We start from the raw sequence: 13,138 nt of genomic DNA, 5'->3' as shown, positions 1-13,138 counted from the left end.
TAATTATGTGGTAAATTAACTGTTCTGCACTTTCAAGAAATGATGAACTGGCAGTGAGGTATTATTTCAGTGAGCTGTTAATTCTTGTATTTCTTTATAGACCCTTTTTTTTTTCTTTTCTTTGAGATCTGTGCTATTGATTCATGTCCCAGTAAATTACAGTATTTGGGCTCTAAAAGCCTGCTTGTCCTGACACGTCCTTTAATACAGTGTCTGCAGTTGTGTGTACATTTCATGTGTGTAAATGACAGCTGTCAGATTGCTAATTTCATTTTTCAGTGGGCAAATACCATCAGATTCCATGGATGCAGCCTTACAAACGGATGAATACAAATGTTTTCAGCTGTGAGCACTGTGGTATAAATTCCCTTCACGACTTTATATTTATTTCTCAGTTAGCACTGCTTGTGTACTTCGTATCCTCTACTTGTTAAAGATGCACTATTTTTGTCTTTTGCTGAATAAGACTCTTTCATGTTTCTTTAATTCCCAATTAGCTTTTCTTTGCTAATAGTATCATTAATTAATGCCTGAAAAAGCACTGTAGCTCTGAAGGCTGAAGTCATCACTAAGTCAGCAAGTGTTGCTAAGGCTCTATACATTTGTATAGCTTTTAATGAAAATGTGCTGAGATTTCTTCCAGTTGGGCATTTTAGGCCTGGAAGCTTCCTTGTCCAAACTGCATGCTAATAGAGGCTGCGTGGAAATAATCACTGTTATGCCTGAGAAACTGCTTTTTATTGTGAATTAGGCTACATTTAGTGCCCTGAAACTGCTTCAGCACACCACATTTGAGTTTCAGTAGCAAAGTATTCAGGTAACACTTTTACTTCATCCCATTTTTCCTTGTTAGGGATTTAGAGCCCAGAGCGTATCCCAGGATTTCAGCCTTGCCTCCCAGGAATTATACTTCTACCACCCTATGTTCAACAGCGAAACCCACCTGACATCAGTGAGAGGAAGTGCTCTGTAAAGCAGCAGCGGCGTCTCTTTTTGTCCCACAGCTGCAGCAGAAAGGGAAAATGGAACATAGTATTGCTCACTTCCTATTTTGATTTGGACTTCCCTTCTGACTTCCCACCACAATTTGTCCATCTCCCTGAAAAGCTGAGAAAGGGCAGGACAGGTGTCAGTCAACCAGCCCACAAACCAAGCAGTTAGGGCTAATGAGCATTCATCTTTATTGGAAAACAGCAAAGTGTCTGTGTAAATAAAAATTGCTTTGTATTTCAGCATTGCTTACAAGCTCACAAGTTTGACTCTTAATCTTTGCCTTTATTTCTTTTGGATATGTATAATTCATGTCAGTGTTGCCTTCTGCTGAGAAGGCGGGCGACCTGGTTTCAAGACACAGCACGGCGACCCGGCCTCGCCCGGGTCACTCGGGCCACAGACATGCACAGACACTAATGTGGTGGATGGTCAAATGCCGTTTATTATCTCATCTCGTGAGGTTAAATAGTCAAGGGGGTCTTACTACGTTAAAGGGGGACGGTGGGTCTGGCTAGGGTTAGTAAGGAGTGGAAAACTACTGGAGTTAGGAGGGGCTGCATGCTTCAGGGGTGATTGATTACCTATAGCAGGATGAGGGGGAAAGGGTCTTGCTTTCCGTCACATCCCGAGATTTTTCCGTTCGCCTGTCCCTATCTACCACATCTCCCCCCACCTTTTTTACTAATGAATGAGGTAGTTATAAACATAGGCACTAAGGTGAGGTACAAAGTTATAATTTGATAAGGGAAAAGGGGTTTTGGTAAACTTGAGTAATCTTCGCAAGGGAAGTTTAGAGAACTTTTGCGATTGGTAGTGTCTTCGGTTTTTGGTTCACAGCATTTGTTGCTGGCCTATAAACAGGATGTTGGCCCGTTCTAGGCGAGCTTGAACAAATGAGACCAGCTTGTTTAGCAGGCATGGTCTGAATGTAAGGGCTAAAAGCAGTGTCGCTAGTGGACCTATCAGGGTGGAAATTAGAGTGGTGAGCCATGGCAATTGATTGAACTAGGACTTGAACTAGCTCTGTTGGGTTTCTTTCTCTTTCTTTCTCTGAGCCAGTTTATCTCGGAGTTCTGCCATGGAGTCTTTAACGACTCTTGTGTGGTCTGCATAGAAGCAGCATTTCTCTTTCAAGGCGGCACACAGTCTTCTTTGTTGCATGAACAAGAGGTCTAGTCTTCGCTTGTTCTGTAAGACTACTTCTGAAAGCGAGGAGACTGATTTCTCTAGAAAGGAGATGGATTTTTTGATCTTCTGTAGGTTCTCATCGATGGTCATTTGCAGCTGAGTAAGCTCTTGGTGTCGGGTCGCGAGGGCTGAGACACTTGTGGCTGTGCTAGCTGCTCCCAGGCCGAGCAGCATTGCGATAGTTACTCCTGTTATTATTTCTTTTTTGTGGAGTCGGCCGGGTTCTTCAAAAAGGTGGTATACCTCTTCGTCTGAGTGGTACAGGACCCTAGGAACAATCAGAACTTGGACACAGAAGTCGATAGCGTCATTGAACTTGGCAAGGAATACGCAAGAACTCACCCTAGATCGCCGACAAACTTACATCCCAGATGCGGATGGGACCGCTCACTTGTTGATCTTTCTGTTGGGCTTGATGACTTCGGTGCAGAAGTTGCCTTTCTGCTTTGCCAAGGCTGCATTGCTAAAGCATTTGCCTTGGCCTGTGACTTGACTCAGGGTGATTCCCCTACGGGGAGTGTTTTATCTACACTGGTGGGGGGCATTGGCTGTGGAGTAACTGAAGGGGGTGTTTAGAGCAACTCCTTCGTAGAAAGGAGGTTTAACATTGTAGCAAAGCCAGCAGGAATTGGTTAGGTTTGGGTTGGATTTGTTTAAGGATAGAAAGGTAGCTTCTAGCACGCGGAAGATTGGGTCTGAGTCTGACTCGGCTAAGCGGCTTATTTGGAAGGCATCCGCATGGCCGGTCGGGATATCAGTGGCTTTTGTGGGCAAGGTTTTGGGATGGGTTATTTTTCTCTCTTTTAGCACGTCTTTAACAACCTTATTGGGTCTTACTGGTCGGGGTGCTGGCGGTTGGAGCTTGATAATTCGCACATTTACTTACTCTTTTGGCCCTTTGAGGACTACAGTTTACGTTCTGTTTGTGGCCTAACTAGGGTGTTCTGGCTGCAACACTGTCATGTTATAGTCTGTGCACTTCTGATATTCGGGCTGTGTATAATGGTTGCTATAGACTCCTTTCGTGATGGCGGGCTTTTTACAGCCGGTAGGTGCCCAGGTGAACTGTAAAAATCTATCGGGTTTCTGCGGTTCCCACCTTTTTTTTGATGGTCTGGCATCTGTGACAATGGTTTTACAGCTCCAGTGTCCGCAATATTCTTACCCTGGGTAGTTACAGTACTTCTTTTCTGGGTTGGAGGCTGGACACCAGTAGGATAGGTACATGTGCATGATGTGTAGGTGATGGGGTCGTATTTTTGGTCGTTCTGGAAACAGGTCGGCGATGTGGAACACGAAGGATGGGGTGCCTGCCGTGGTGATTTTTTTGAATACTCTGTCACTTGAAAGATGTTGCATGACCTACTTGAATGGCTGATGGGGGTAATAGTCTGGGTTGGCTTGCCTTCTGGCGATGAGCCTTAATAGTAAGATTGCATAAAGCCACCGTTGCTGTCTGGGTCTCACCGGTGCAGGACTCTTGGGTGCTGTCTGGCGTTTTGGTGGTTCGTCGTTTTCCTCTGGAACTGGGGTGTACACGTTATGGGGACGGCCCACGAGCATGTTTTGCAAACAGAAACTCGCAATTTTCGTTAGTCTAAATTAGTCTGATTGGCAGCGGTGGGTGTACGGCAGTGGCCCTCAGGATAAATTTGTGATCTTGATTCTTAACATAGCAAGGATATCTCTTCTTATTAAGGGTGGAGAGCTTTGTAGAATGTAGGGGTAGATTGCTACCGTCTGTTCTGGTCCCTTTTTTGTGTGGAGTGTTATAGCTACTAACTGGGTGCTTTTCTACGCTTGGGATGGCCCTCCCACTCCGTTCACTGGGGGGACTTCTTTGCATTGCCAATGCTGAGGCTAAAGCGCTTGGGGAAAAACTGAGCAGTCTGATCCTGTGTCTGCTCAGAACTGAAGCCCTATGACCTGGGGATCTTGACTGCCATAAAGGCGGTATGTCCCCCACACTATCAGGGGCTCTTTCCCTATTTTCATGGCCAGGGCCACCCAGGGGTTCTGCTCTGGGGCGTCTCCTGCTGGCCCTGTGGCATAGGCGCGGCTTGTGGCGGTGGTGGATACGAAGATGCTACTGGCGGTGCTGCAAAACTCTGTGATTGTGTCGCTGGTGGGGGTGCGAGGCTGGCTGCCTCTTGTGGGGGCATGGGGTATGAGGGCCCCCCGCCCCACTGGGGGTTGACATAAATGGGCTGCTTCGCATTTGTAGCGGGAGGAGGCTGAGTGCGGCTAGTGCGCCCCCTCCCTTTCTCGTTTCCCTGAGGCCGGGACCTCCAGTCTTTAGCGAAGTGCTCCTTTTTCTTACAGCTCTAGCAGGGCCCTCTTGGGCGTGCTTGAGGTAGGGGCACCACTGCGGACTGCTGTGCCGGCTGGGGACAGCTCACTGTGATGTGGCCTGCCTGACTACATTTGAAGCACACCATTGTACTGGTTAGGGTGCGAACGGCCGCTTGAATGGGCGTCAGGTGCTCCTCTCTTACGACGTGCCTGATTATGTCGGCTAGGCTGGCTCCGGCTGGCAGGGAGCGCAGGATGTCTTTGGTGACGGAGTTGCATTGCTGGCGCAAGCAGTTTGCCACTACAGGACCCTTTGCCTCCGCAGGCAGGGTAGAGGAGTCTACTGCTGCCTGCAGGCGGTCTACGAACTGCGAGAAGCTTTCGCTCTCTGCCTGTCTTATGGTGGACCACGGTGATGGCTTGGCCACAACCAGAGAGGCAGCCCGAATAGCCTCCCTAGCAGCTCGAGTGGTGGCCCTGACTTCTTTGGCCCGCATCTGTGCGGCTTGTTGCTGAGGTGTAACCATCTCATCATGTTTTCCCAGCAGCCTGGATAGGCTCGACCCGTGCAATGGCTGCCCCGCTCCAGAAGCCTGGGCTAGCGCTTTTGTACAATTATCTTCCCATTCCTGCTTAAACACGATCATTCTCGCACCGCCGAGTATCATGCGACCTATTTGTTTGATATCAAAGGGGAGCAAGTCGTCATTGCCAAAAAGGCCGTCCACGAGGGTGGAGACTATAGCTGAGTTGATCCCTTTCTCTGAGATCGCTTTGACAATTGCCTGTATGTCTTTGGGGTTTACTGGATTATATATCCTTTGTTGGTTCCCCTCTGGTCCGGTGATTCTCACCGGGAAGGCTTGGACCGCGGCTGAAGGGGTCCATTTAGCACAGGCTATTTTTATTTTTCCCCAGTCGGTAAACTGGGCTGGTTCGCATTGTGATTGCCTTTCGATGTGGCTTAAGGCTTTATTCGTTTTTGTTTTAAACCGCGTTAGCTCCACTCTTTCCGTTTCTGAGTCCCAGTCGGCTTCCGTCAGCTCTCCCGAGCTGGTGGAGCTGCTGTCGCCAGACTCAGAGCCGGAAGTCGAATGCCAGTGCACTTCCAGGCTTCGGTGCCTTTTTGTGCGGCTCCGGCCCCGCCCCTCCCTCTGGGGGTGGTGCCGCTCCCGCCCCCTGGGCTTGCCCTGTCGCCCGCAGAGGGAGGTCTCTCCCTTAAATGGTAGCAGCGTTGAGCGCGGCTCCCGATTGGGCGTGCGCTCTCTGCTGGTCTCCTCCTCCTCTTTTCCCTGCGGATGCGCATTAGCAAGAACCCGCGACTCCAGGCTCTTCCTGCCGAGAGCCTCCGCGTCCCGCCCATCTCCTCAGTCACCGGCGCCATGTTCGGCTGGGTATGGCGGCGGCGCCGCCCGCACCTCCTTCCGAGCTGCGTTTTCTGCGTCTCTGGCTTCCCTCGCCAGTTCCTCCCAAAAGGACTGCGCGCGCTGCCGCGCCCCCGGCACCGAATCGCTGATCGGCAGTGAAGGGACGGATGGGGAACCCGCAGATTTTTCGGGAGGTTCCGCGGGGGGGTTTGGGCTCTGGCTCGGGGAGGGGGGGAACGCGCCCGGCCCCCCCGGATCCCCGCTCCCGGGCAGACCACTTTCAGGGGTGGTTTGCGTTGCCGCTCCTTGCACCCAGCTTGGGTGTAGCTAATAAACATGTGCGCTGAGAAGGCGGGCAACCTGGTTTCAAGACACAGCACGGCGACCCGGCCTCGCCCGGGTCACTCGGGCCACAGACATGCACAGGCACCAATGTGGTGGATGGTCAAATGCCGTTTATTATCTCATCTCGTGAGGTTAAATAGTCAAGGGGGTCTTACTACGTTAAAGGGGGACGGTGGGTCTGGCTAGGGTTAGTAAGGAGTGGAAAACTACTGGAGTTAGGAGGGGCTGCATGCTTCAGGGGTGATTGATTACCTATAGCAGGATGAGGGGGGAAGGGTCTTGCTTTCCGTCACATCCCGAGATTTTCCGTTCGCCTGTCCCTATCTACCACATGTCAGTATTTATCAGATGTCTTTCTTGCTATATGCTATTTCTCTGTGCTCTCAGAAGTAACAGGATTATTGTTAAATTACTGCTTTTAGCTAAAATAGATCATTTTATGAGTTTTTCATTACTGCAAGTGGGTGCATGCGCTTCTTAACGAAACCCCACCCAGCAAGGAAAGTTATTTGAGAGATGCCTGCCCCTCTGCATGTATTTTTCTGTGGCAAGCACATTTCTCTCTGTGCACCTCAATAAAAAATCCTGAGAGAGAGAGAAATGTGCTTGCCACATTTTTCTGCTTGAAATTTGAACAAATTATCCAGGAGGATTTTGAAGGTGTTTCTACATCTCATTATGCATTCTGTGCAATGCAAAAATCTCAACTTTATTTTTGTCTTAGAAGTACACATCTGATACATAATTCCCTTTGGCAAGGAAAAGAGATTTTAGGATTCCACAAATCCAAATTCTTTTGCTTATGGCTACATCCCAGTTGACGCGTTAGATTTTCCTTGGAGATCTCTCAGAACCAGGAACATGATTCTTTCAGCAGGGTATGGTGCACATCAGTTTCCTGTTAAACTGGTTCGTTCTCCAGAGATGCGAAGAAATGTGTTGTTCAGCCTGGCAGGACTAATCCAAAGAGACACAAAAGAGAAGGATGGGACCTCAAAGTTTGGAAACATGAAAGTGTCCATGCTGGTGCAGTGAGATTTGGTTCACTACTTATGGTTTTATTTTTACAAAAAAAAGCAGAAACTTGAATATTTCAAAATCATACAACAATATTTGTATTTTGGTAATATCTCTTTTGCACAATGGCTTTCTTCTTTCTTTTGGGATGCAAGAGGAATGTAAATCTACTCATTATTTTCAAACAGTCTCATACTTTCTTCAGAAGAATGGAAGAAACAAATTAACACTGCTTTGTTCTTTGCACCTAACGCTGACAGTACATAACAGCTATTAAAAAATGAATTGTGTGAACTGGCTACTGTTAGTTCGTGTAAAAGCAAGTGCTGTACTTTTATCTAGGCCTGAAAAAAGATGAGTCCTTTAGCCTCACTTTTTCTCATGTTAAATGAGTCGCTCAGTAAGCACTGAGACACTTCCAGTCACGGGCCTTGTCTCGATCTATCTTTCCAGGGGTCACAAGCGCAAACTGGATGAAGATGATGCTGCCAGTGAATCCAGTAAAGAATCCAGCAATGAAGATGAGGAAGGAAGCAGTTCTGAAGCGGATGAAATGGCAGCAGCACTTGAAGCTGAACTGAACGACTTCATGTGAGATTCATGCAGAAGACTGAATTTGTAATTATATTTACTTCTCATAAACAGATTAGACTTCAGATGAGTCCCTTATGTCAGTACTCAATGTTTTTCCAAAATGTGTGTGTATATTTTGCAAAGCATCTCAAGAGGTGATATGTTATTTTACAAAATCAGAAATAGATGCTTTTAAGTTGTTTTACTAAATGAAATATACTTTTTTAAGCAAAAAAAAAGTATTAAATGGGACATGGTATGCTATGCTAAAGACATGTTAGGAGCTCTGCAGAGCCTTCATGTAAGGGACAATGGTACAAAAACTTGTGATTAAACATACATCAAGTTTGTAAAAATATTGCAGGTTGTGGTTTATGGGTTACAATCTTCAATAAAAGGAGGAGATAAAGGACATGGAATTGTCTGGGTAGTACAGCAGGAACCTGACAAACTGGTCATGCTTTTCCACAAATAAAGCTATCAAATATAAAAGGATTTTTGAAATAAAAAAAGAACTATTTATATTTATATAGAAACAGAGAATGTGATATGCAAGGTTTGTGAACTCTGCACTTGACCCACCTGTCATTTGCTCGTAAGAGAATACATAGTGGCCAACATTCATTATATTAGGTTATTTTGTTGAATAGTTGAGTTCTTTAGAGATGTCGTTTAGATTTTTAACTTTTCTTCTTTGTAACCCGAAATTTAGCACAGCAGACTATGTGGTCCTGTACTGCCACAAGATGCATATTCACCCATTCGTGTTGTCTTGGAAAGGACACATGCTACTTCAGTCTAGATAGAATTTAATTTCTTTGACAAGAGATCTGATGTAAAGTTTTTGTATATTCTATTTCATTTTTGACCCACAAAACATATTTTCTTTCATTTAATAAAGGTTCATTTTGTATGCTTTGTTTCTCTTTCCTGTTCATTTCCTTCCATCAAACATAAGGTGTTTTTCTGTATTATCTTTCCTTTATTCTGTATGAAAATAATGAGAAATGTTGAAAGCAGGTGCAAATTTGTAGATTCGGGCAGGTAGCTGAAGGACAGAAGAGAAGCACTGGCTCAGAAGATTCATGGACTCTAATATCTGACTCTTCTCAGGTGTCTTTGACTGGCCTCTGAAATTACCATAAGAGTTGTCTCTCTGGTATTGAATTTCTGTGGCTATCAGGACCATGGCTTATTCTTAATTGTTAGCAGCTGGAGATTGGATCCTTTTAACAATATGATTGCAAAAGAAGACTTGTTAGTTTGTATGTCATGGTTAAAAGGAAATACATTCTGGTGCAGAAATACTTCATTTTTCCACTTAGCAGTAAAACAGAACATTTCAGTAGAATCTAAGCTGCTTTACAAATAGCACTCTAATTTTAAAGCTTCATAATGACAATAAAAGGAAGACTGAGAAGATACAAGAGCCTTTTCAGATTAATACTGTTTTTCCACTTCAAAATGTAAAGTCAGCATCCACAGACAAAAATAGTGGATTTTGTGGGAAACAGCTCCGTTTCCTGGACATTTACACAGGTACCAAAAAGCTGAATGCTACAGTGCCCTGCCTCCTGTAGCTCTATGAAAACAAGCAGGATTGTCTCCTAGTGACTTTTCATCATATAACAGAAGAAAAAGACTAATGCTTGTAAAATGGAAAGTCAAAATACTTTAATTTTTTTCAGCGACCTGAATACAGCATCCCTAGCCTACCAGAGTATGACTCCTTAATTAAATACTCAAATGCCAGGGGTTTTGGGGCATGTTTTGTGTTTTCTTAAAACCCCACTTGAAATAATGTGAAATAACATCAGCTTTCTGGGTCACCGTGATGCTGCAAATGACTTGACAGCACGCATTTCAGCAGAGACTAGTTCTGGCTGATAGTCTTTGCTAGTCACGCAACTCTAGGGCAGCATTTAAACTCTAGGGCAGCCAGCAAGCAAAGCCAGGCTTTGCTGGGTGCTGCATCCCTGGCACCGCAGCTGCCTCACAGTGCTCGTGGAGGGATTCTCTGCGGACAAGTTGTCTGGTGGGAAAGGCTGTATCTGTCTCCCAGTGTTATTTTATGGATGATGGTTTAACTGGTGGGAGGGGGTGGTCTGGGCAGGAGTCCTAAAAGCCATCAGCACTCCAGTATCTTTTAACAATCCCTGCCCTCCAGTCCTTGTAGTAGGAGGGACCTAGCACAGGGAGGGTTGAGCAAATCCTTGCTCACTGCCAGAGCAGCCCAGAAGGCACCAAATCTGCTTTCTGCTGAAAAGTAGCCTCCTGCTCACTCAGATGGCTGTGCTGAGTGCACTGGTCACCAGTCTCTGCACAGGTGGGAGAGAGAAGTGGAAACTGAAGATTTAATAGATGGTAAATTAAATATCCATTCTAACCTAGCCAGCAAGAATGTATGAAGTTGTCACTCACTCCCACTAGCTTACACTTTTTTGAAGGTGCAGGAGCATCCTAGGAAAAGCAACAAATGTGCTTTGTGGAATGAGTTTAACTCTTCATTAAGTGACCTAGATATTTTCACTGGGTGTTTTATCCTGCCTTTTTGCCCTACTTCTTGCTAGCTAGGTAGCTAGCAAGGACCTGCTGCCAGCAAGGGCACTCTGACAGCTGAAGTGGGGACCAGATTCTCAGTGAGGCTGTTGAACTCACTGGGCAGTACTGGTTTCTGAAAGGGTACCAGGTGTGGAAATGAGCACAGAAAGGGCACCTTGCTTCATCAAGCCTTCTAAGCATGTACTATCCCTGCTGGCTAGGCAAGATGGCTCCTAAGGGGCTCATGGTTATTTAAGAACTGGGAAGTTCCATCATTTTAATTTAAAGACAAATAGTTTTACTATCTTCTTGGCTTGCCCTCACCAGTTCTTAAGAGAATGAGAAGACAACACAGCTCTGATGGGGTCATAGTTTGGTTTGGGACATTTAAAGGTCACATAGTCTATCCTCCCTACAATGAGCAGGGACATCTTGAACTAGACCAGGTTGCTCTGAGCTTGGTCCAACCTGACCTCAAAAGTTTCCAGGGATGGGGATGTAGTGGGACCTGTGATAAAGGCAAAAAGCATTGCATAGTGGCCAAGCTTTTCTCCTTGTGCCTGTGCTGGGGAGAGGGGAAGAAGAGGGAGCTGTTGCTTAGCACTGAGATGCGAAAAGCTCCCAGCATGCAGATACTTTCCCTGTTGGGTTGTGTGCATATGTGAAGGCCTCAAGTTTTCTCAGTCTTAGATAATAACATTGTCTGTGAAGGGTGGGAAGTCTCAATTTTCCTTCTTGGCACTACTGTTTGCGGAATAGGTGATTGTCTTACAAGTGTGAAAATACACATACACAAACCTGGAGCTATACCTAAAGATTTCTCAGCTCTGCCTAATTTTACTACAGTGAACATTGCAGTAGATGACAAGTCGAAGAATAAATACATAGTGGTCTTGTTAAGGAAGGGAATCTCATAATGTAGCTGAAAAATTCAGCATGAGAAGACTCACAATTCTCACTACCTGCAGGCAAGCTTGTATACATTTGTTTTTCCTATCCAATCCTACCTTCTGTTGTCATTTCAGAAGTGTTTGGAGCCCAGCACCTGGCCCAGCCTCCTCTCCCTTCCCTCTCTCAGGAACAGGAGGCAGCAGTACCCAATCCCCCAGGCAGCATCACCTACAGCAGGCATACATACCTGTACTGATAGGCTGCAGCTGCATGTTCTGTGCTCCTTCTGCTGACCTGGCTTTGACAGAGGGAGACAGAGATGACCTCTAGCAACAGCAGTAACAAATAGTACAGAGAAGAGAAAATACTGCCTTTTTGTAGGCGAGGTGTGGGTGCTTGTATGTGGAAAAAGGAACATCTTTCTTCTAGGAATTTATTCCTCAGTGTCATACAGTTTATAACCATAAATGGAAAAAACTTTGCTTCCGGTCTGGCCTCCCATGAAGATCAACTCAACTATTCCCAGCAGCTGTTAAGTCATTGTCCCTAAGAACCAGGCCAGCTGCTTTCCTGGATCTCCTCAGGACCCATATGAATCCTATTATCTTTCTCCTCCAAGGAAAGAGTAGGTTGTCTATTGTCATGAATATATGCACAACAGAATGGCTGAGGTGAGAGTGGACCTCTGGAGGTCATCCCCTGCTCAAGCAGGGAGGGTCACCTATTCATGTCCATGTCCATGTCAGTATCTGGATGTCTGCAGGGATGGAGAGTCCACAACCTTTGATGTCACCTCACAGTAAAAAGATACTTCTTTTTTAACTTTTTTTTTTTTTTTTTTTTTTTTTTTTTTTTTTTTTTAGGGGATGTGGAAAGGAAAAAAAGTGAGCACAAGGAGCACAATAGCACAATTCCTGGCTAAGACAGAGGAGGCATAATACAGGTGTGGTCCTCACCCCTGAGTTTCTTAAGGAGCTGAAACTTTAGGATGCATGATTGCCAGAAACTTGTTTTCTTTCAAGTCCAGAACCAGACACTCTACTGGAGAATCCCCTACCACATGTTAATGAGAGTATAGATCTTAATAAATATGTGATGAGTTTTTGAGCCACTTCAGAGTTTATTTTGGAACAGAATTTGAGAAGGATGTCAGGCACCTGGAACACAAGATTGCTAGAACTGTGGAGAAACAGACATGAACTATAAGCCAAGCTCTCTTTTGCACAAACTCTATTTCTGGTACAGCAAATTATTCCTTTCACTCCTCTTATTCTTTGTTACTTTATCTTTTTGCTGGAGAGTGGTAGAAATGCCCCATGACCTGATCCCAGGGAAGGGATCAGACCCCAACCCCAGAGCACTCAGATCATTTACTTGGTGAGATGGGGGCTGATCTTGGCTCAGATTCTGTCGTGTGCACTGAGCAGAAGTTGGGTTTGATGTGTTTTCAGTACTTGACATTGCTGTCTTCCACGGGTCCTTTTAAACCCCCTGGAGTTCTCATCCCTGCAGGTCTCATGCCCACAGAACCTGTGCCACCACCCAATGAGTCAGAGCTCCCTTGTCAGAGGATGATTAATTCTCTTTTCTTTCCACACTCCATCCTAACTCTGCTCCCTGAAAAGACAAGGAGCCATATCTGGCAGCTATAAGTATGTATGGCACTTCTAAAGATCTCCATCCCAAGATAAAGCTGGGCTGACTTAGTCATTGAGTAGGTTTAGAGGCACTTTAAAGGTAGAGCAGATGCTAACCTGAAACAACACAGGTAAAAGTGCGTTTTCTTGCCCTATGTGTGGGATGGACAGCTGTGTCCATGGGTTCCTTCCATGTGCTGTCCTCTTCCACTGAGCAGTCTGATGCTGTGGTGTGGTTTTTGCTTTAAGTTTGTGTTTGCCCACTATTCTCCTCCCTAATCTCTTCCCCTCCCA

At 45.7% G+C, this 13,138-nt stretch overlaps 2 protein-coding genes across 3 annotated transcripts in view; one reads left to right on the top strand and one right to left on the bottom strand.

The window, feature by feature from the left end:
* Positions 1-8,688, top strand: part of CTDP1 (CTD phosphatase subunit 1) — a 102,201-nt gene extending 93,513 nt beyond the window's left edge. For both annotated transcript variants that reach the window (XM_054000312.1, XM_054000302.1), the window contains exon 13: positions 7,656-8,688. In XM_054000312.1, coding sequence (XP_053856287.1) covers positions 7,656-7,797 — 142 coding nt within the window. In that variant the 3' untranslated portion in view covers positions 7,798-8,688. The remainder of the gene's footprint in view (positions 1-7,655) is intronic.
* Positions 6,293-13,138, bottom strand: part of SLC66A2 (solute carrier family 66 member 2) — a 165,521-nt gene continuing 158,675 nt past the window's right edge. Inside the window, exon 7 of the transcript XR_008440802.1 lies at positions 6,293-7,142. The gene's annotated coding sequence lies outside the window, so the exon portion shown is untranslated. The remainder of the gene's footprint in view (positions 7,143-13,138) is intronic.

This window comes from Vidua macroura, chromosome 1, assembly GCF_024509145.1.
Source record: "Vidua macroura isolate BioBank_ID:100142 chromosome 1, ASM2450914v1, whole genome shotgun sequence".
NCBI classification, from domain to species: Eukaryota; Metazoa; Chordata; class Aves; order Passeriformes; family Viduidae; genus Vidua; species Vidua macroura.
The sequence above is the reverse complement of the archived record's forward strand: the minus strand, read 5'-3'. Positions and strand labels throughout refer to the sequence as shown.